The sequence below is a fragment of the Manacus vitellinus genome, unplaced genomic scaffold (assembly GCF_001715985.3).
Source record: "Manacus vitellinus isolate BGI_N305 unplaced genomic scaffold, ASM171598v3 scaffold_2_pilon, whole genome shotgun sequence".
In the NCBI taxonomy this organism is placed as follows: Eukaryota; Metazoa; Chordata; class Aves; order Passeriformes; family Pipridae; genus Manacus; species Manacus vitellinus.
The window spans coordinates 9,222,876-9,245,779 of record NW_021940208.1 but is presented as its reverse complement, the minus strand read 5'-3'; the positions used below and the strand labels follow the sequence as shown (position 1 = coordinate 9,245,779).

At 35.6% G+C, this 22,904-nt stretch overlaps 1 protein-coding gene across 2 annotated transcripts in view; it reads right to left on the bottom strand.

The window, feature by feature from the left end:
* CNTN5 (contactin 5) overlaps window positions 1–22,904 on the bottom strand; it is a 430,795-nt gene that overhangs the window by 15,932 nt on the left and 391,959 nt on the right. For both annotated transcript variants that reach the window (XM_018071482.2, XM_018071483.2), the window contains 3 exons: window positions 22,681–22,830; window positions 12,278–12,348; window positions 9,865–10,099 (listed from right to left, as the gene is read on the bottom strand). In XM_018071482.2, coding sequence (XP_017926971.1) covers window positions 9,865–10,099; window positions 12,278–12,348; window positions 22,681–22,830 — 456 coding nt within the window. The remainder of the gene's footprint in view (window positions 1–9,864; window positions 10,100–12,277; window positions 12,349–22,680; window positions 22,831–22,904) is intronic.

The window sequence follows — 22,904 nt, the reverse complement described above, 5'->3', positions numbered from 1 at the left end:
TTTTTTGATCTCCTTTTTTTAATTTACTTCTAAAGAAAAGAAGAACTTCTGATGTGATGCAAAATGGTGTTTGGAACAATGAATATTAGTAATAAGTATAAAATATGTATGGAACTTTTCAGGTAACAACGAATGAAAAAAATCTCCAGAAATAAGTGAAATGATATTTTGAATTCAATACTTAAAGTATTTTGAAGTGCTTTGAAGAAATACATTGCTCATAATATGATTTTCTGTTCAACAGTTACATCCTGCTTTCTATTTTATGTTCTACTAAGATCTGTGTGGCAAAAGCTATTTTCTAGTTTTGTATTATTGAAGCAATTACCTTGTTGTCAGAAAAGATTGCAGTGGGATAAATAATTTGAGATATACACAAAATGTTGGTTGGCAGCCTTTACATTTTCTATAAATGTCGGTATCATTTCCTTTTCATAACATTCACTAGGAATGGTTCATATATTGCTTAGAATAACAACATAGAATATTTTCTGGTATTTTTAAAAATTGTTTTCAACAAAAGGAGCAGAAATAGTTTGGATTTTTTTTATGTGAAGAAAATGTATTTCTTATATATTCAGAAGTAATTCACTGCACTTTCCCTGCTATTAGACATTGACAATAGAAGTGCACAGCAAAAGAACAGAAATTAAATATTTGGGAATAAGATATATTGTGACTGTCTGAAAGTTTTTGGAGACTAAATAGGATTTTTTATTGATTCAGATAAGATGAGGACCATATAATTTCTAGTGATATAATATAGGCTATGGTTTACTCCAATGTCATGCTTTATTCTCTGTGCCTAAAACTAATGATAAGTTTGACAGGTTCATTAGCTTTTTCTATAATGGTCACTGATGTTATAATCATATTATTTTCTTCATACCTTGTCATTATGCTACACCTATAGGTATCTCTCTGAGGTCATACTTCTTGAAAAAAGAAAGAGCACCAACATCTTTAGTAGTCCCTTTGATATTTCCTCTTTGAATTAAAGATGCAGCATGAAAAATTCTCATAAGGCTTTGTGCAATGTTCATGAAACCTTGTCTTTCCTTGTGCTGCAATCACACTTTAAGGAAACATGATCAATATGTAGGTCTTTGGGATGTCTGTAATATGGCAGGACATGGATTTACACTTATTGCATTGATCTAATGTTCAGAGAGGGAATCTTGAATTTTGATACTGGAAAAAAAAGAAGAATTACTTACTAGCCCTCATTGTGGTTTTTTCCCCTATGTTTATGATCTGCAAAACTGATTTGTTTTTTTTAAATAGTCATCTTTAAAATTTCCACATGGTCTATCTTAAAAAACAAGTCCAAGAACCTACTATAGTTTATGTTGTTTTAACTCTTCTGCGGAACAGAGCCTCAGTCAGGACTCCTCAACCAATCATTTAATATCTGTTTAGTTCTCATTTTGATTCCAAAAAGAATTTTTACAAAGTGCTCTAATTCAGAATCCAAGCTCTTATTTGAAGCTAAGAACCTCAATCTGGGCAATTGCATTATGACTGCAGGCAGTCGTACCTAGATGACATTTTGGGATTTCAGCCAAGACCCATTTCTGTGATAATGCCTCTCTGTGGAAAAATTCACAAGAGATCTGTGAGAAGGAAAATCAGGAAAAGTCATCCCTGTTGTGCCAATCTGTAGATAAAGAAGGTGGTAGCATTTGCTCCTTTGCAAGAAATAGCCACAAGGGCTACCTTCCAATTCAGGGCTACCTTCCAAGTCAGATCTACCTCCAGTAAACTTTTTCCATTCCTGAGAAAAGACGAGAGGTTATGGTGGTCTCCACCTCTCAGCCTGTTTGATGCATGTTCCCAGTTTGGGGACTCTACCAGATCTGTGGTGACATGGCTTCCTGCCATTCTCTCGAATCTTGTGCTAGAAAGGGAAAAGATATCTGATTTCCAAAGTACCAGAAACGACATTAGTGTTTCCTGAACAGGCCCTTGGACTTCTCACTTTTCCTCAAGTTCTTTCTATTTTCTCATTCTCTCTGACCAGTGTCTTTGCAGAAGACTTTAAAACATAGAAAAATTAGTGTCAAAATGAGCTAGCAGCAAAGACCTCTGCAGTCAACAGTTTTTATTTAGGGCTGAAATACTCTTACTTGTCAGGTAGAACTTCTGCAGCCTGCTCCTGTATTGATGCTCTCCTGCACACTTGTTCACAGTATACATCCTGCTGTGGCTCTCCCTCCCCCATGGAATAACCCAGATTTATTCCACAGCAGAGTATCCCCTGGGAATAAGCAGCTGCCTTATTCCGTTAAGACTTTACAAGAGGGGTGTTTCCATGCTCATGAATACAAATAGTTTGTTTCTATCAAGTGACATGGCAGCCAGAGTTATATTCAGCATGTGAGGAGGGGATGTGCACATGATATTGATTACATATCTGCCTTTCCATGGGGGGTAGTGGCATTGATCAGAAGACTGCTTAATAAACTCTTACATGTCAGGGTTGTAATTTCATTGTTTAAAAAAATCACTGAAGACAGCTCTAGATGAACTTTTACAGATGGATCATCTGGCAGAAACAGGAAATAACCCTCTGTGGTTTACAGTTAATCTGCCAATTTATTAATCTTCAGGTTCACCTAAAACCCAAGTAGCTCAGCTTTAGCTATGAAATGAATTACAGGACTTTGCTTCATGAAAGTAAAATTTTAGTTAAAAACACGAAGGCAGTGTTTAAAAATGTGTAACTGCATATTGTTCCCTCTAAATGAAAAGGAAAGGGTCTAAATTTGTCTAAGAAAGAGAGGAGATGGGCCTAAGCAGAACAGTCCTTCACTCTGCAGTGTCTTGTTTAGTATAACATCATCCACTAGCTGGCTTGATGCAAAATGTCTAAAAGTTATGAATAAACAAAATTGCAAGGGCTGTTGTACTGTCCTTTGTTTTTCCGATAGCTGAGAACTTTGGATCTTTGTTGACTCAATGAATTACCTCAAATCCATACCAAACAAGAACGAAACCTCTGTGCAGCATCATTGCACCTTGTATTACAGAACCACATCTGGGGTCCCTCAGGAAGTTTTAAACTGTGAGTATGAGAGTCTTCAGGCTTTAACTTGCACCGTTAAGGGTTCTCTATTTCACATATAGAAATTTTTACTGGTATTCACTACTCTGTTTATCAAAATTATAGATCTGTCAGTTGTTGTCAAGATGATTCCATCAGGGGCCTGAAGGAGGAATTAGATACTGGAACAAACAGAACTGATCCTTATCACCCATTGTGGCAATCATTAATAAAAAAAAACCTTTATAAAAGACTTAACTCATCCTGAAACCGCTTGGGTTCCTTTTTTCTCCCAAAAGCTTGTTTCTATATCCTTGTATATTCTCTTCTATTTCTGTACTGGACAGTACTCTAATTCATATTTATTCTTGTGCTTTTAGGCTGCGACTCTACTTGTAAATTAAGTGGGTACAGAGAGACAAGACACCAGCCTGAGCATGGACATACAGCTGTCCATAGCATTACATTGTTAACATGATCTGTGGTGAAGTATTGACTCAGGGCAATTAGTGCTGCCCCAGACTGTGGTATTTTTATCAGAATGATGCCCTGATGCAATTGAAAACATTTGAGTCTTTCTTGTGTGTAGGTTTTACTTATTACGTTCCAATTTTGTAATAGACTGGCTTATTACTCCTCCTTATGTACTTGACCTAGCATTTATATGTCCTTACTTTTTCTCCAGTCCTTTAGTTCACATTTTTCTATATATTGGTCAGATCCTTCTCTGTATTTCATAACCAGCTCTTCTAGTGGCATTATGAATATTAAATATATATGATCTAAGACTGATCCTTAAGAAATTCTGCCAATAGCCTTCCAAGCCTTTCACAAGTCAAGCGGTAAAAGGTATGTTTTTCTGCCCTTATATAGAAATATTTTTAATTTTTTCTTGAACATTTAGCTAAAATTTATTGTTGCCAGATGTTCATTGTCTTCATTATTTTGGGATGGGAAAGATCTTGCTTCAGGTTCTTGAGCTTGGGGACTAGCTCTCACCATCTATGGCAGAAAAACAGATTAAATTTCATTTATGGTACATTTAAATAGCAAATTCTGCAATGCCTAATTTAGAAAGGCTTGAATTTTTGACAAATGCAATACCAGAAGTTTTCATTACAAATGTAAAAATTTGCACTTTCACATTCTTATTAGCTATCCTCTCTATATCATCTTATTTATTTAAAATAACCAACAAAGTATTTTATTATTGTCGTCCATTCCTTGATTATCTTTAATATAAATTACTAATTTACTTCACTTTTTTCTGCTTTATATACTTTCTTAACTTAAAAAAAAAAAATAACCCTAATTTTTTCTATACTTGGATAATTTTTATTCTTTTCATTTTCTGGGTTGTATTATATATGCTTTTTATTTATGCTAAATATTTTCTAGTGAGTCCATCTATAGATCCTCAGAGGTACTGCCTTAAAAATGTTCAATTTTTTTCAATATAAAGTTCAAATAGATTTTACACTTTTGGCCCAGAGACATTCCAAAACACTTTCATTTCTTGTCTTATCTACTAACTCTAGTTTATAAAATAATTTCCTGCTCTTTAATGATGATGTGTACAACTATTCTTTGTTATGATCAGCTTTTCTACAGTGTCTTGATTATTTATCAGAACAAGATTATTGTACCATTATTTCTTTTCACTTAGTACTGGATAAAGAATCTGCTAATTAGCACAGCTGGGACACAAGATCATTAGTCCTTACTTATTAGTTTTTACTATCCAAACTACGCTCAGGCTGAATTCTCTCATAAATAACAACATTCTGTGCTATTTATCAACAATTAGAAAGGTCTTTCTCAGAATCTGAATTGATCAGGGTAATCAGCGATTGATCTCTAGTTTGACTTCCAGCTTCTTTAATTGCCCTTTTCTAAAATTACATGGAACTCAAGGTTATTCTGTTTTATCCAAACACTGCTTTTGTATTTCCTGATATGTTATCACATCATCAGCATGTTATGACATCCAACCTTTTATTTTTGTTTTGTCTTTTCTGTGCATCTCATATTTTGTCTAGCCATGCTTGTTAAAGAAAGGCAACCCGGCCATCACTGTTACCAGTACAGCCTTTTCCATCTTCTTGCCATCATACCTTTACGCTCTTACTTCCTTTTCCATTGCTATATTTATGATTTTCCCAGTTTTCACTTTCCAGTGAATTAAAACCACACATAGAGATTGCATATGATTTCCTTGATACTGAAAGCTTGTGTGAGTAGTCTTAGAATTCTTAGTCCCTCAGTATTGGATGGACTGGAATGTAGTCATCAGTAAAAAAGAATGCATAAATATTAAAACAAATGGTGCTAACATTGCTTTTGTTTATGGCTTTATTTCATTATCTTTACAATTTTTTTCTCTGTGGATCAAAATAGCCTGTGCCTGCACTGAATTTCAGTGCTATTTTAGTATATTCTAGCCTGAATACCTTATTTTCCTGGCAGAAAGTATGGTCAGAAGATTTCTCCCTGTTCTGATCATGATTCTCTTCAGCCTCAGGCTGCAACATTTCTCCTGGCAAGTAGATTCATTTGCTCTGCTCTCCACGTGCTCTGATATCTCTTTCCATTAATAAAGTTTTCCTTCATGAAAGATTTAGGCTTGTCTTTCCCTGGTGCTGGATGGAACATGTCTACTGTGTCTTTCTGTTCTACCTCCTTAATGAAGGTAATTGTGCATCGTTTTTCTATCCTGCATCTTCTGTGCACCGTCCTCATTCCCTCTCCAGAACTGCTTCCTGGCTCTCATCATCTCATTTACATCACTACATTTGACCTCTATTTTTCTTCTTTTCTCTTTGATTGCTTGCTGTCTTCCTTTCCTAAGACCTCCAGGAAAGACTCCTCCCTAAAACTTTCCTACTGCATTAAGACACCTTTTCGAGAAGGTCACACGCATTTGCTTTTTTTATCCATAGGTTATCTAGTTTTGTACAACCTTTTTATCTGAACCTCCATTCTATTCTCTATTCTTCCATTACACTCATCTGCACTTTTACTTCTTGGAGAGTCTTTGCCATGAACTGTATGCTGGTCATGTTTTCTATGAAGTCAAAAGATGGATGAAGAAGAAGAAAAGTCTTGAAACATCTATGACCAGTCAGGCTTTCTCCTCTCTTTAGCTTTGGGTTACTATCTGGAGGAAGGGGTTGAAAATGGAAGATTAGTGAGGAGATAGTTACTTTTAGTTGTTTTTACTCAAGGTGACTCTGTAGCTGGGAAATGTTAAGGATGTTTTTGGTGTGAGAAATTTCACATATTGAGTTTCTTTCGAGTTGTTTTCTGTCTGTTGAAAGAAATGGAATTCTCTCAAAGAAGATAACAGAATCTTGTTAAAAACTTAAAAGCATTCTTTCTCACAGACATGAGGTCAAGGGAGAGAAGAGAGTTCAGAATTGTGAAAATACAGCCTGTGATAGTATTTTGTAAGACAAAGCACAAGCCTGCACGGCATGTTATTGCCTCTGCTAGGTTGGACTTGGCAGTGTATGCATGTATGTCCCTGAAATGATGGCATAAATCTTCACATTTCAGCTGTGGATCATGGCCATCTTGGTATTACCTGTATATATTTCATTTCCTACAGTTACCATCAACATTGATGCTTCAGTAACCATTGACGTTATGTTGTCTTTTGAATATCTATTGGCTCTATGTCCAGATGGAGATTGATGCCAAGTGGTGTCCCTCAGAGCTCTGTCCTATCTTTTTCAATGACATGGGCAGTCAGAGGTCAAGTGGACCCTCAGGAAGTTTGCAGATGACACTAAGCTGAGTGATACAGTTGACAAACCTGAAGGATGAAGTGACATCCAGAGAGACCTGGAGAAGCTACAACAGAGGGCCCATGGGAACCTCAAGAGTTTGAACAAGGTCTAGTGCAAGGTCCTTCACCTGAGTTGGGATGGTCTCATGTACAAATACAGACTGCTAGAAGAACTAATTGAGAGCAATCCGGAGGAGAAGGACTTGGGACCTTTCACGGATGAAAGCTGGACATGAGCCAGCAACGTGTACTTGCAATGTGGAAAACCAACCACATCCTGAGTTTCGTCAAAAGTGGTGTGCCAGCAGGTCAAGGGAGGGGATTCTCCCCCTGTACTCTGCCCTCGCGAGACCACACGTAAAGTGCTCCATCCAGCTCTTGGGTTCTCATCCAGCTCTTGGGTTCTCATCCAGCTCTTGGGTTCTCAGCACAAGAAAGATGTGGACCTGTTGAAGCAGGTCCAGAGGAGGGCCAAGAAGTTGATTACAGGGCTGGAGCACCTCTCCTGTAAAGATGGGCTTTGAGAGTTGGGGTTGTTTATCTTGAAGAGAAGGCTCTGGGGAGACTGTCTAGCAGTCTTCCAGTACTGAAAGGAAGCTTATAAAAAAGGGAGAGTGACTTTACCTGGGTGGATAGTGACAGGACAACAGGGAATTTTAAACTAAAATAGAAGTGATTTAGATTAGTTGTTAAAAACAAATGAATTGCTGTGAGGGTAGTGAGACACTGGAAGAGATTACCCAGAGAAGTTGTGAATGCCTCAAACCTGAAAGTGTTCAGGGCTAGGTTGGATGGGGCTTTGAGCAACCTGGTCTAGTGGAAGGTTCTTTGCCCATGGCAGGGTATATTGAAACGCAATGATCTTTAAGGTCCCTTCGAATCTAAACCATTCTATGATTCTACTATATGATCTAAATTAATAGAGATAAAAAGATTGGCCACTCTATTTACTCCTGAAAGAGTACTCAGTGTTCTGGTGAAGTTTTCTGCATCCCTTTACTCAGAAGGTAATGTTTTTAAGCCTTTTACTTTGATCAGATTCACTTTTTGTAATCAGGGGGCATTCTGTTGTGTTCACTGAGGGGAACTTGCTCAACACCACCTGCCAAGCTGCTTGTTTAAGAACCACTCAGAGCCACCACAAATAGGCTTTGAATGTCAACCAGAAAACACACAGTATGTGATGAAATGCAAGTAAGCTAAGGTTTTGCTGGATCAGCCCCAAGACCATAATATATTGTACTGTCAATCGTTATTTAATATTTACTCTTCAATGGAAATCCTTGAAAAATGGTACCTTCAGTTGTTTAGCTCCTTAAGCATGACAGTCCATATCTCTTTCAAAAGCAGTTCCCCATTTTATAGTAAACTGCGCTGTCTATCGTCCTCAATCTCCATATTGCCCAGAATTTATCTGTAATAAACTGTTTCATTACTCCTTTAAATTTTCAGTTTATCACCTAGGGTTATTCTGAAGAAAAGCTTTTTGTAAATTAATTTTGCACTGTATTACCAGAACAAGCCATATTTTTCCTGAAATATGTGTTGTAAAGTATTGAGACCCATAGAATTCCTCTTACCAAGGAAAAGTCTAATGTACAGACACATACAGAGACTGAATTAGCAAAGCTGTAATGTGTAGGTACTTTCGAGTAATTGAATTATAATCAGAAAAGTTGGTTTCTAGAAAAAAAATAATTTATATATTACTGATTATTCTGTTTCCAGTCTTGTCCAAATAACAGGCAAAGGACCATTTATTACAAATCAGCACTCAGATTTTGTTAAAATAATTTTTGTTAGTAATAAAGAATAAAATTAAGATTTTACCTCTTCCTTTGCAAAAACATATTTGCAATGAACTTTCTGATGAGAATATGAAATTATTAAAAAATAAAAAGTCACCATTGGTCTCACAGTATCAGTTTACACTGAGAAACAGAGAAGTCAACTGTACAATTTCTGAGTTGTACTGTTCAATTTTTGTACTTTAAAATGTAATTGTTTCTATAAAAATATGAGTACCTGGTAATGCTGATTCAAAAAGTGGAACAAAACCAAATTATTGGAGCTGCTTTTAGTAAAATCAGCATCTCCAACCTCTGTAATTACTGTGAGAGAATAGTAGCAGGCAGCATCTGCTACATCATGGCTCCAAAATTGCACATTTATTGTGGGTTAATATGGAATAGTATTTAATGTTTTCCAGCTTCACATGGAATACTACTATCTTCACACTACTTTTTTGTAGAGAGAGTATGAAATTCCTCCCATCGGTACTAGGACTCTGCTTGTCTTATTCTCTTCATAGGAGACAGTGGGATAATTCAAGATGGTATAGTGGAAAAAACCTTGAAGTGTATGAATTCCAGCAATGGAGTTGCTCAAAATATTATTTTGGATAACATTTATTTGCCTTTTGTGTGCATGGAAATTTCTATACACTCCCTCCTGTCAAAACCAGAACAACTTCTTTTACTAGTACAAATGGTTTGTTTTTTTCCTGCCCCTCCCCCCAAAAAACCCCAACCCCCCCAGAAAAAAAAAAAACCTGTTGAGAATTTATATCATTTCTCCACAGAAATTTTAAAAAAATATTTTTCATTTTTTCTTCTGAGCTACTACTATAACTCACACTGAATACTGGGATACTAATGTATAGTCAGAACTTTTATACTAATGAAATAAAAAAGAGAAAATAAAAAACAATAAACCCAAGAGAAACTATATTTATGTGCACTTTTAGCATCCATTATCATCATCATGGCCAGGCTTTGTGAACAAAGATTTAGGAATCCATTAACCAGGAAACATGTCCTTGAAGTCTATTCCTAAATTTTGTCATTTGCTTTCTAGGTAAGCTTGGCAAGCTAGTTCACCTCCTTCTCTGTAAAACGTGTTTAATGTTATTTAGTACTTCTGCAAAGAAATTTAAAACTTAAGATTGAAAAAGCATGGTATAAGAGGACACATTATATAAAAATATAACTTAATATACTTCATGGTATGGAATTTAACTTCATGTTGAACTGACCTCCTTCAGCTGAGCAGATGACAACAATAGGGCTGAATGGACCATCTCCTTTGTTGTTGTAAACACCAACTTTCACCTCAAAAGGAGTCAGAGGTGGCACACTTTCATCTCTGTAGATGAATTTTGAGGCATCTGAAGATGTCACCATTTTTTCCTTCCAGCCACGAGTTCCATTTGGCCTGAAGGCTACAATATATCCAAATCCTTCTCCACTCTGAAACTCTTCTGACACTGGCTGAAAAATTAAGTCCAGGTAATGATGAGACAAGGTTTTACTAATTTAAAAAGCAGTCACAGTTCCATTATAGGATTTTACTTACCGTACCTGGTAAGCAAATTGTCCTCATAAGGACAATTGCTTCCAAAGAAGAACCTGAGGTGAGAGAGTTTTCTCGCCTAATCACCGTAGTTAGGTCATTGTCCTAAGACTGAATGAGCTCTTGAACTCAGAAAATTATTTTCTTTTATGTCTCACACTTTGTGGTTAATGCTTTAACCTGTTGTCTATTGGTGGAATCCTGTTGTCTATTGGTGAAATAGCCCCTACCACCGACCTTGTTAAAAATATAGAGCAACATATTGTGAATAACATGATGTGTATGACTCCTACTACAGTGGAACTTTCTTGGTTTGTAGGTGTCAGTCTATCTAATTTCTGTGTCCAAATAGGGTGTTAAGTCTTAGGGATTTAAGTCCAGGGTTCAACTTAAGACTTAGGATAAAATGTAATAATTCTATTTGTTTTAACTCTCAAACAGTTTTTTCACTCTTTTTAATAAAAAAACAAACAAACAAACAACAAAACCCCCTCATTTTATTTTCTCTCCTCAGAATACCTGTGCAATTAGCCACTCTGTTTGGGACACATCTGCCATAAGCAGGCAGTTAGAAAAGGGATTTATCTGTTTTAGAGTCTGAGCACTCCAAAAGCTAAAATTTAGATGTCCAGCTCAATTAGTGGAACTTTTTGTGCTAATTAGTAAATTAGCAGTAGCTTACATTTATTATTAAGTCAATGGACTAGTTTAGGGATTAGGGTAGGTTTAACAGCTGTTAACTAGACCTATGGGAAATGCCCAGAAATGGGTGTCTGAACTCCCTCTCTTGAAGTGCCCATCATAGATTTGTAGCTAATGGACATTGAATGAGAGCAGAGGCCCAGAGGACACTAAATCCTCTCCCCTCCCCATTGCAAGTTAGTGCCTCATCATCAGGCACTTGCAGGCACATTTTTCTACCCATCCTTCTGAAGCTATGTACTGCCCAATTGAGTTAAAAAAAAATCATGAGTCCAAGGGCAGAGGATGTAAAAATAAGACAGACTTTGTAATCTACTCGTGTACCTGTGGTTTCTTTTGGAAGAAAACTTTGTCCCTTGACAGAGAGTGAGATATGACTCACTCCCATAGTCCCCCGCCCCAATCACATAGGAAACACTATAAAGACACTCAACATGAATATTGCATACTACTATTTTATATTAGGGACTGGGATTAGGCCAGTTCACATCTGATACAGTTCTAACCACCTGATATTTTTGTTTGGGATTCAGTAAATTCTCTCTGAATACAAGAGTTGCTGCTATTTATGGTTATAGACTATAAAGCAAACTGAAATCAACTCTGTCACAGCTGTCTCAGGTAGGTTGTGTTGGAGAAGACAGATGTGCCAACAGAAGGCAGCCTCTTCAGACAGCCTAAAATTTGCCAGTTAAAACAGATAATCAGAATTCTGTGTGTCTCTTACTATCTAAATGTCTCTTCAAACTGCCTAAGCTAAGACCTTTTTCGTTAAAACTCCATGTCCTTATTTGATGGAATTCTTCTTGAGTTTATGTATAGGTGTATATATATATATATATATACTGAATCTGAAACTCTTCATGATGAATCTAGAAGTTTTGAAAACTCAAGGAAAATCTCTGTTCTACTGTTTTTTTTATGATTAGCAGAGAACACAACTCCCACTCCTCCAACTACCCACTGGCATGACCATACACCTGTGTTGCATCTTGCAACACAATTATCTTGTCAAAATAAAAGTCTATTTCATCTCTTTAGTTTCATGTTTTTATGATTTAATTAAAAATAATTATTTCTTAATTGAACATGAAAGTTATAAGGCTTTCCTTTTCTTTCCCTAGCTACTATTTCATCAGGTGTTATGTTTACATAAGATCCAGAAAAATCAAATCAATCCAAGCAGTAAATCAGGAAGAAAAGTCTTATGAATTAGCACAACTTTGGACCTGCTGCCATAATGTCCTCTATTCAAACCATACCAAAAAGGCCCAGTATTCTGTGTTTGTGTGTTGACAAGATATGCTGTAAGGAAACTCCAGTACAGTACTCTTTACTTTGTCCTCAAAGAAGTTAACATGAAAAAAACCCTTTAATTAGAATAAGTCTCTTACCTCCCATGCTATTACTAATTCATGTCGCCTTCCACTTCTGCCACTTACATTAGCTGGAGGTGTCTTTGGAACTGTGAGCAAAAAGGAAAAACAAAACAAAACAAAACAAAACAGAATGTCCAAGTTATTGAAGTTTTCCCCATAGTAATAAGTTTCTGCAGAAGATATGAGACATTAAATCAGAACAGAAATAAAAAACGTAGCACTTTGTGATAAAATTTGCTCAAGTTTCATTTCAGACAACTGCACACTCAAACTGGTAAACTCAAACAAAACATAAGCTTAGAATAAAAATAATGCTGGAGTAAAAAACTGATTAAGCACTATGCCTTCTACAGATTAGTCAAAATTTCAGTGTATGGATCATCTAATAGATAAAACAGGAATTATCTTGTTAATATTTATATTCTTTTAATAGAAAATTTGAAATGCCACAAAACCCAACATATTTCAGACTTCAGGTAAAATCTTAGGACATAGACAATAATGTCTTTATTATTTCCCAGATAAATAATGATTTAGCATGTTTTAGTTTTTGCAAAGCTGCTTTACCAGGGAGCAAATTTTCAGAAATTTTAAACTAGCCAACCATAAGCAACCCTCATAATTTCTTCAAAGTACTGGAAACAGTGGATTATCATATTTTGTAAAACCAGAAATCTAAGTTGTTCCATTGGAATTCTGTAATTTCTTTTATCTTACTTAGTGCCTCTAATGAAGCTCTCAAAATGACTAATGTCTTGAGTTTATTTACTGTGAGCAGGTAAGTTTGCATTCTTTATTTGATTTGATTCTTTATTTGATTAAATATGTCCTAAGATATAAACTTATTCTTTTCTTCCTGACAGCAGTACACAGGTCATTGGTAGAAATGTACTGTGAGACATTAACTGTTTAGGTCTTATTGCATGTTGTTGTTCTTTAGTTCATTTTTGAGTAGCACAGTAGCACTTGTCTTTGAACTATACAAAGAAAAATACATTTAAATAAATGTACACAGTCCTGTGTTGGTAATTAATAGCTTAAATTCAATGAGAGTGTAGTTTTTACTAGTTTTTGTAAGTTCACAGAAAACTTCAGAATTCTTTTGTGTAGTCACTTTTTGAACCCTGAACTTCCCTTTAAAGAACATAAACCCAATTCTGTATTTCCTCAAAAATGATGCAAACCTACAAAGTGTATAATTTTTTTCTGATTTATATAACTGGAAATGAGGTAAGAGCCCTTTTATCTGTGGTTCTTAACAGACCAATAGGAGAGATTTCTAATGTGTTTCTCTCCAATAAAACAGTGTTCATCCGGCAAACATGGTGCCTTTAACTTATTCCTTCCTTCCTTCCCTCCTTCCTTCCTTCTCTCCCTTCCGCTTTCACACATGCTAAATGTTGTATTTCATAGTCACTGTCTGCTGAAAGCTCTTGATTTCTGTATAATCAGATGATTGAATTGCTTTGCAGTTTAGCTAGTGGGAAACCAGATAATCAGGCTGAGCTTGTAGTCCAGGCTCCTTCTCCAGTAGTGCAGAACTTCTGGGATGCTCAGCTCATCTACAGAAAACTTTCTAAACAGTGGAGAGATTCTACTGACCGGTGACATCAATGTGTTTAAATTAAGTACTAATCTTTACATGCCAAAAAGATAATGAACTTTTTCTTTCAGAAATGGAATTACCCTCTGGATTAAATAAAAAAAAAAAAAAGGAAAAAAATAATACAATCAGTCAGTGTGCAACATTGGGAAAAAATGCAGATGAATAATCATCTTCCAGTTAATTAACATGCAAAAATTATGGTGCCATCTCTAATGGGGCATATTTAAACCTTTTTTAGCATCCATTTTTTTTTTAAGGTACTTTTGGATAAGTTATAAAGACAAATGAAGTTCTCGTGTAGGTACCACATTAGAAGTAGGAGAGTATGCTGTACTCTTTTGAATCATCCAGCATGATGGAGTTATTTAACCTGCGGTGTCCTCCTTCTAGAATTTTCTTGTTAACAGCTTTGCAGACTACAACCCTATTTAAACTAATAAATGTTAAAAGAATAAAACTGTCAAAAGGATGAATTTCTTTAGCACCAAACTAAAATGTACATTCACACAGTGAAACTCTTTCAAATGAATAACCATTAAAAGAATAAATGTGTCAAAAGAATAAATTTCCTCTGCACTGAAGAAAAGCAGAGGATACATAGAGGGGGACACTTTGAAATTACTAACTATTAAGTAAAGAAAACTATTAAAAATCCCCGTTTTTTGCCAGGCACCAAGGTTATATATCAGCCAACCTTTCAGCAGCATCACCTTTATATTAGTGTTATATTTGAATTTACTCACACATGGCCTAGGTTTATTGCCATGTCATTAATGACTTTCCAATCTTTATGTTGTTAATTCTCAGCAGTGACACTCATGGATATGCACTTGCACCAAATATACAAGTATGAAGCCTCAACTTGGCTCCTGGACACCCAATACATGTGCCTGGGGGACAAGGACATTAGGACCTCTTTAGAGTTTATCAAAGCTGAGAAGTTCAGTATTGTTTCATACACCCCAACTAGTAGCAAAGAGTTCTTTGCTGTGTTAATGTATCTCATTTAACAGCAAGATGAGAGAATGTCACCTACTGGAAATTGAGTTATTCCTTGGCTTAAAACTGGTCCTCAGGGTCATAAAATGTGACCGTGCTTGGATTGGTTGTCATGTCTCTGATTCTGATCAACGCCTTCTTATTAGCCCCTTTGTCAGCTGCCTATTTTCATTTGTCTCCTGTTTTATCCTTTGACTGTAAGTTCTTTGGGATCAGATCAGCTTTTCTTTTTTTTTCTTTCTTCAGCCACTGGTAAGGTCAGAAGTTAAAAGGCAGGTCTCTCCATCATTCTGGTAATGTGAACAACAAATAGTACTAAAATCTGTGTTCTGAAAGACATGGTGACTAGCTGCAGCTCACAGTAAATAATGGCTGGATGCCAGCACAAGTTGATGTTGCAACCTCCACTTAACGAAAAAGAAAAAAATCTTTAAATGACTTTGCCAGGAGTTTGATTTGTTTGAACAAACAGCAGGATTTGTTTCTTACTTTTGTGATATGGTGAAAATGAAAGTGAAATTAAACTTATCTCTTCTAAACCAAACAAAAAAATCATTAACATTTTCCAGAAGAGCAGGCACGGACAATGTAGTCCTCAGTAGTCTTATGAAGCATTTGACAGGATACTTCAGATATAAATGAAGAAAAGGTGATATGGAAAGGTAAAGCTTATACATGAAGCCATGGACAATTGTTTAATAATTTACATGTATCTTATTACAAGCTAAATATGGATGAAAAGTTGTGATTTTCAATTTAGGACAAAATGTATGTGCAGAACTGTTGCTGAGGATTTTGTGTATAGGAGCAGTGGTTATAAAGTGTTGAAAAATGCTGACAGTGTCACCTGTATATTTTAAACCTATATTTAAATGTAAAGTTTGTGGAAGCTTTTGAAGTGCAGGGTAATACCACAGCTATGAAACCACAAACATGTGGAGTTTTCATTGTTCACTTTCATTCCAGACTTTCACTGTGTCCAAAATTTTGAAAACTGCTCTCTGCTTTAGGGAGATTAAATTAGAGTTAAATCAATTTTTAAAATTCTGTTCTCTTCAGTCTGCATGGGGGATGGGTTTTCTGTTGGTTTTTTTTGTGGTTTTTTTTTTTTTTTTTAATGAAGACCATGGAGTTTAAAGATGAACTGATTCAAAGATTTTTGGTACTCATTTTTGGGTGAAATATTGAAAATTATTAAATATTTCATTTTGATATAACAAATGAAGCATTGCCATTTGGTTTTGAAAATATGTAAAATTTGTATGTTGTTTCAGTTTTATTTAAGAATAGAATAATTAAAACAGAAAAGACAAATGAGAGTATTTTGGTTTGAGTCGACAGAGAATTTTAATTTTAATCCAAAATTATTTCTTTACTTCTATTTTGCTAAATAAAATCAATAAACATTTTGATTAAAAACAGTTTTAAGGTTTCTGTTTTTACTTCAGTGAGTGAACTAAAAAAAATTTTAAATTAACTCTAGATTCCTCTCCTAATAGAAAGAAAAAAAAAAATATCACACCAAACCTGGAAAAGCTGAAAGTACTTGTAAAGCAGTTCATGTTCATTTTGACATTCTAGTCTTGTAAAGAAATTTAAAAATTGAATGGATAATTAATAATTTTAAAGTGTTTCTATTTTGTGGGTTTTTTTTTCCCAAAGAAATATCTCGTGGCTTGTTTCAATTCTATGTGTTTTTTTTATTGCGAAGAGAAATGACAGTTTCTTAATTCTGTAGTGTGTCTTAATTTTTGTGCAGAACAAAAGTATTTACCAGCCAAAATTATATTTTATTATAATTGAATATAACTGCATTATTGCAGTAGAAACCTGTAGTTACATTTAGTCCCTATACTTTAATAGGGAACAGGTGAGATTTAGGGAAGACAAAGAGAAGTAAGTGTCTTACTAATGTCCTGTTTTTAGAATAAGAGATGCTAATCTGAGGTGCCCAAATTTACAGTTTTCTCATAAGCAATTGAGTCCAGATTCCTGAAATCTCAATTCCCTACTTTATTTACAAGGTCTTTCTTACTCTGCTTGAATCCCATATTCTTTAAGATAATTTCCGCATGGCTAGTTTTTGTATAAATTACGAAACAGTTGTCAAATAAAGCAAAATGAAGCAAAATATGAATATTGCTACATTTTTGAGGGGATAAATTAATAAACTTCACTTTAGTCCTTAAGAAAGGACCTGTGACTTTGCTCCAGGTAGAGTGCCAGTTATTTATTTCTTTTAAATCTCTTTATATCTTAAGATACAGATGTAGTTTGAAAAGCAACACTTCTTAGCTGTGGAAAAGGTATGGGCGGGGAAGAGTGGGTTTGTCACCAGCTTGGCAGAATTTCTTAATGTGAGGATCAAAGCTATTACACATTTGGCATTTTTTTCTTCTCAGTTGTTTCTATTCTCTCTCTATGTGTATGTATGTATGTGTTTATCTATATATATCTCCTGCAGTAGACATCCAGAAAACAGAGGGAGCTAAGTGAAAACTCTTTCACTGTGTGAAAGACCAGCCCTGAAGTTCTCACCCTCCCAGAAAAACAATTCACATCTCATCTGTTCAGGAATGAAATGTAAAACGTGACAGCATTTCAGAAATGGACAACACACATATTCAACTATCAGAAAACAAGGATGACCCAACCGGTCTCAGGATCTGAAATGTTGTTCTCATTTCCTCTGTATTATTAATATTTGTAATTATGTAGGAGGTAGAATTAAGGTCTATTCACTGACAAGAGGGCCATATGTGGCTGGAGGACTCATCCTGATTAGTCTCTAAATCTCCACATATAGGATGGAAATCTCAAATGCTGTGGCATACATGTATTCCAGACAACCAATGCATTAGCTTTTCTGGTACATCTTGTAGTAGCACACACATTGGGATTCTTTGCCAATATTAATTTGACCCTGCATTCCAATGTTTGAGTAGCCTGTAGACAATGCAGTCAATAATTACAGTCCACTTTCTCTTTTGTTTTTCTCCATGGAAACCCACATTTTCTACAAAGGCTTTAGGAGCCAATGCCATCATCTGCAAATGTCACAAATACAGCAGGATATCAATTTTTTTCTTGTGCAAAAATTATTATGATAATGGGAAAAGCTGAAACTTCTTTTATACAAATGACAAATAAAACAGCACCCCCAACAATAAAAAAAACCTGAAAATAAAGCAGTCTAAACTAGGTAACATTTTTTCCTGAGACAGAGACATTTCTTGTTACGCTAGGAAGAAATTCTAGCTGAAAATAAGGGCAACTTAATGGAAAATATGGACTTATTAAAAATAAACCTGTGTACAATCTGCTGCTAATAGAGTGCATTACATTGTTACCTCATACGATCAAGTTTGCATGCATGATTAGTAGGTTAAACTTTGATTCTACTCAATTTTCTCTCTCCCCATGTTTCCCTATGAATAGATAATATAATTGATGACTTGCCCCCCGGCTTCAAGTGCCCTGACTGTCTTAGTGGAATGTTAGACATGTTTAAATTCATATTATTGGCTCTTTGCACCTTGTGGGCCTGTAAAATATATATCAAAGCTAGAACTGACAGAGAGGCAGCAGCTGGCTGTAAGTTAGATGTGCCAGAAAATTGCAATATTATCCATTCCGATGAAAGTAGCTATGAAAAGCAATCATGTTATCTAAATATGAACTAAGTGACAAGATTAGAGTTTAATTAAAAAATTAAAGCAAGTGGAAACCTGTTTATTATTCTGCTGATTTCTTTACACCATCCAAAGTATTATTTCCATAGGTATTTTTAGATAATGGACTAATATAAGATGTTGTTACTATCTCAGGGAAGAAGTGATAAAATAGGTGAAGTGTGGGGATGGATGAAGACTTTAATCTCTAGTCAAATTTGCTTGTGCCATTAAATTATGGATGCAGATTTCTATTTAAGTATGAGATAATGGAAGCAGAATCACACATTTTCTATCTCCGTGGATTGTCTAGGCAGCCACATTCAGCCTGGTGAGTCCCAGCTCTTACCTTCTGTGAACAGGAGTCACAGTCAGTCTCTCAGCTGGGAGATGGATATTTCTGCATTTCCACCTAGTGCAGGGGCAAACTGCCTGTTTATACTCGTGAACCACATCTACCATCATTGCAAATATCCAGGTTACTCTGTCTTTCTGAAATATGATTTCCTTTAACATACATGCCCTTTAACAATTGAGAACTATGGTGATAGAAGTGGAAATCATGTTAATAGACATGTTAATAGTTTCCCTTGAAGATTTCAGGTAAAAAATTAGTAATAGAGAGATCCCCCGAAAAAAATAGGTCACTGGGTTTGCTAAGGTAGGCAATAAGGTGTTACTTTGAAAAACCATATGTAACCTGTTGTAACCCAATGAAAACTATCACTAGTTTCCTGTCTTTTCAGCATCTGAAAACTATACCAAGGGTAATAATTCACAAAATCAGTGAAAAGCATTTCAGAAATTAGATGTAACAGGCTTGGGACTTCAAGAATATCTGGAGATGAGGGAAAAGGTGACTGCCTGAATGAAGCAGTTCATGAAGCCTCTGACATTTCAAGACTACCATACAAATTATAAGCAGCATGCCATTTTTCAAAGAATTATATGTGTAACAGTTAGGGCTTTTTTTATTTATTTAGTTCTTTGTTTAAAGCAGAGTCCATTGTGTTATTGTTCCTACTTCACAACTCTATGAAAATTCTAATGATTTGGAAAATTATTTCTTATTCTTTCTCCTCACTTCCTCTACAGAATAAAAAACAGAGGCTGCATCTATCTTTTTTATTACCCACTCCACTCCAAACCTCCAAACCATTTGCAGCTGAAACAGAAACCAAACCTTTTCTTAAAGAAAGGTCTTTCAAAACGGAAGTGATAGCAGGCTTATGCTATGCTATGCCATATTAAGCAGGCACAGCAGATAAATTCATCTTCAATTTCTCTCAAAGCTGTTCAGTTGTTTTATTGGCAGCTATCTGGATTTCAGTGCCATGCTACAAAGCACTCTTTTCTACTGTGATACTTGTGAAGCTGTAATTTTGGTAGCAAAAGAGGGTATTCCTAACTGGGAACATGAAAGTGCAAGTGAACATCTAGTATGACCTTTTTCCTATATGAATTAATACGTTACTAATTTATTATTCAAGAAGACTTGCATTATTATGATCTCCAGTGCTGTTTATCAGAAGGAGCCCCATAAGCTGGAGTACAGATCCTTGCTACTTGAGTTAAGGACTCTATTCTTTCCTGTGGCAATAACAGTGGAATGTTACCCAGCAATTAACATCAAGCACTGGATGAAAATACATTGCACACTGCATGCTTTGTCTTTTCCACAATTTTGTTTTTTTACTGATCAGTATCATGATTTATCAATTCCTTTTTACAGAGGTAAAGTAGCAATGATTGTCCAAATGATATTGAAAATGGATGTGCATGAAGAAGACTTTCACTTGAATTTTAAGAATACGCTTTAGCAAACACAGGCTTTGTTTTGTAAACACTGTGAAAGAACATGACAGCTAGATGAAATTGAGTATTTTCAAACTTGTCAAAAAAAATTAGCTCACAGTTTAAATGGATTGGGTCGATTAAAATAGTGAATCATCTTTTCAAAAACAGGAAAAGATTTCCTCAATCTGAAAGAGCATAATCCAAGGGGTGCAACCTATCATAGGATAAACTTTCTCCAGAACATTTTTGTCCTCTCTGATATATATCATCTGAATAAATAGGGAAATTGTTCAAACATTAGAGTCCAGCAGAATTTGAACTACCAATGAAAATCAAGGAAAGAAAAATGGTGGCAAAATAAGGGGTATTTTTTTGAAAATCATTTGAGATCAAAGTAGCTTGTGTTTTTTATTTCATTTTCATTTCCTCCTTTTCTTAATGGAACAAAATATGGAGCATTTGAAGCTTTTGTTATAAGGGTATCAAGTTTTACACTGTGGGGAGCTTGAAGAAGATGAGGGGGAGAGTTGGAAAAGAAGCATCCTTCACCATGCACAAATGGGAATCAAATCCAGTGCAGTTCTGTGGTTGCACAGTGAGATTTAATACCAGCTAGCAACTACACAGTCATTTAAAGCAGAAAAAAATAAATATGTGTTATTGTAACTGAAAATAGGTTTGTTAGACTTCATCTGAAATAGTGCATCCTATTTTGGGTGCCACAATGAGACAGATATTGATCAACTAGTTCAGGGAGGCCATGGGGATATTGGGGCTGAAGCAGTTGGCTTGTGAGAGTCTGGGGGAGCTGGGTTTGTTCAGCCTGGAGCAGAGATGGCTTGAGGTGACCTAACAGCAGCTCTCAGTGCCTGCAGGAAGGTCACTGAGGAGACAGAGATGAGGTCTTCATAGTGGTGCAGGGTGGAAGAGCAAGAGACAGTGCTCATAAACTGAGATTGGAAGAGTTCTGACTGTATATATTGAAAAAAAAATCACAATGAGGTTAGTTAACTGCTGGCACAGGTTGCCCAGGGAGGATGTGTAATTTCTATCCTTGTAGGTTTTGAAGACTCAACTGACCAAAACTCTGAACTGCTTGCTCTGAAGACAATTTATCCAGATTTGAGGAGAAGGCTGGAGCAGAGACCTTCAAAATCCCCTTCAGCCCCAATTATTCAGTTGATTCTCTGGTTCTAAGAAAATCAGCCTGAACATTCTTCTATGAATGTTTATGAATGGCATAGACACAGAGTGGCAAATTATGGAGCTGAAGTATAAGAGGTACTTATATAAGGTAAGAATTTCTTTCTGAATGAGAAAGGCATTGTAATTTTCATAATTCTTATAATTCCCCTTAATGAGAAGTCTGTGTGTAACACAATTGTTGTATTTGTCTACAATATTTATAACCAGACAATCAGTTATGCTTTCAAGTTCAAGTGAATCTTTTAATTTGGCTCTCTTCTATTTTGTAAGACCAATAAGTTACTTAAAAATTATTCAACTGAAGAAACGTCAAAAAAAAAAAATCTATCTAGGCCTCCTAAACAATGAAGCAGAATGAAGAATGATCTGAAATTTTTCTGACATGGAGTTCTCTTCTGAGGCTTTGTCTAAATCCTATCTCTATCTCTTTCTGCCCGCTAAAACACGTCTTTCTAGCTGCCTAGAGATTTTTCTCAGATTCCCAGTTCTTCTTTATCTCCCTTTATTCTGCCCAAGTTACTGTCAATGATTCCAAGCCTTATGAGACCATTGTAATTTTAAAGAGACCCAAATAGGATATGAAGCATTTTTTTTTTCTGGTCTCCCATGATACCATCCTAGTTAGAAATATAATGAAATTTATTTAAATGTAATAACTGTTCATGGTGTGAATGACAAAAAACACTTAGAATGAAAGGTATTTCAAATTAAGCAGCTTTTCATGGCTTTCCTATCTTGCTAAAAAAATTCTATACTACCTTCAATGAGAGAAGTTATGAAAAATATGGGGGAAGAGGCTGCTTGGGAGTAGCTGTTTGAAGACACTGACAAGCAGCCTCGGACTGAAGAACACAGAAAGTCTATCAGAGGGAAGGCAGCAATAGCTTAAGTGGAAGATGAAAACTAAGGCAGATGGAATAAGACTTCAGGGAATGGTTTTATTTGAAATTTCTGTAAATTAAAAAATATTCTTGTTATTAAACCAAACTGGATCCCCATTACAAATAATATCACCCTGGAACAGTGATGACTGAACACAGAGGTGTATACCAACAAGAAGAGATTAGATCTATTATTATATTAAAGTAGTCCTAGTTTCTGATAGTGATGTAAAAATAACCTGTTTATCTTTTCCTTACCTGCTTCATTTGTTCTGATAACTCGTGATGGTGCACTTGGGTCTCCAGTCCCAATTTTATTCATTGCTACTACTCTGAACTCGTACTCCACCCAAGGATTCAGTTCCACAGCCATAGCAGACTCCATGTCACCACTGATCAGATCTGGAACTGTAGAGAGTAAAGAAATGTGGAGGTCAATCAGAAACCTGAAGCTCACATGCAGGATCTCAATAGTAAGTGGA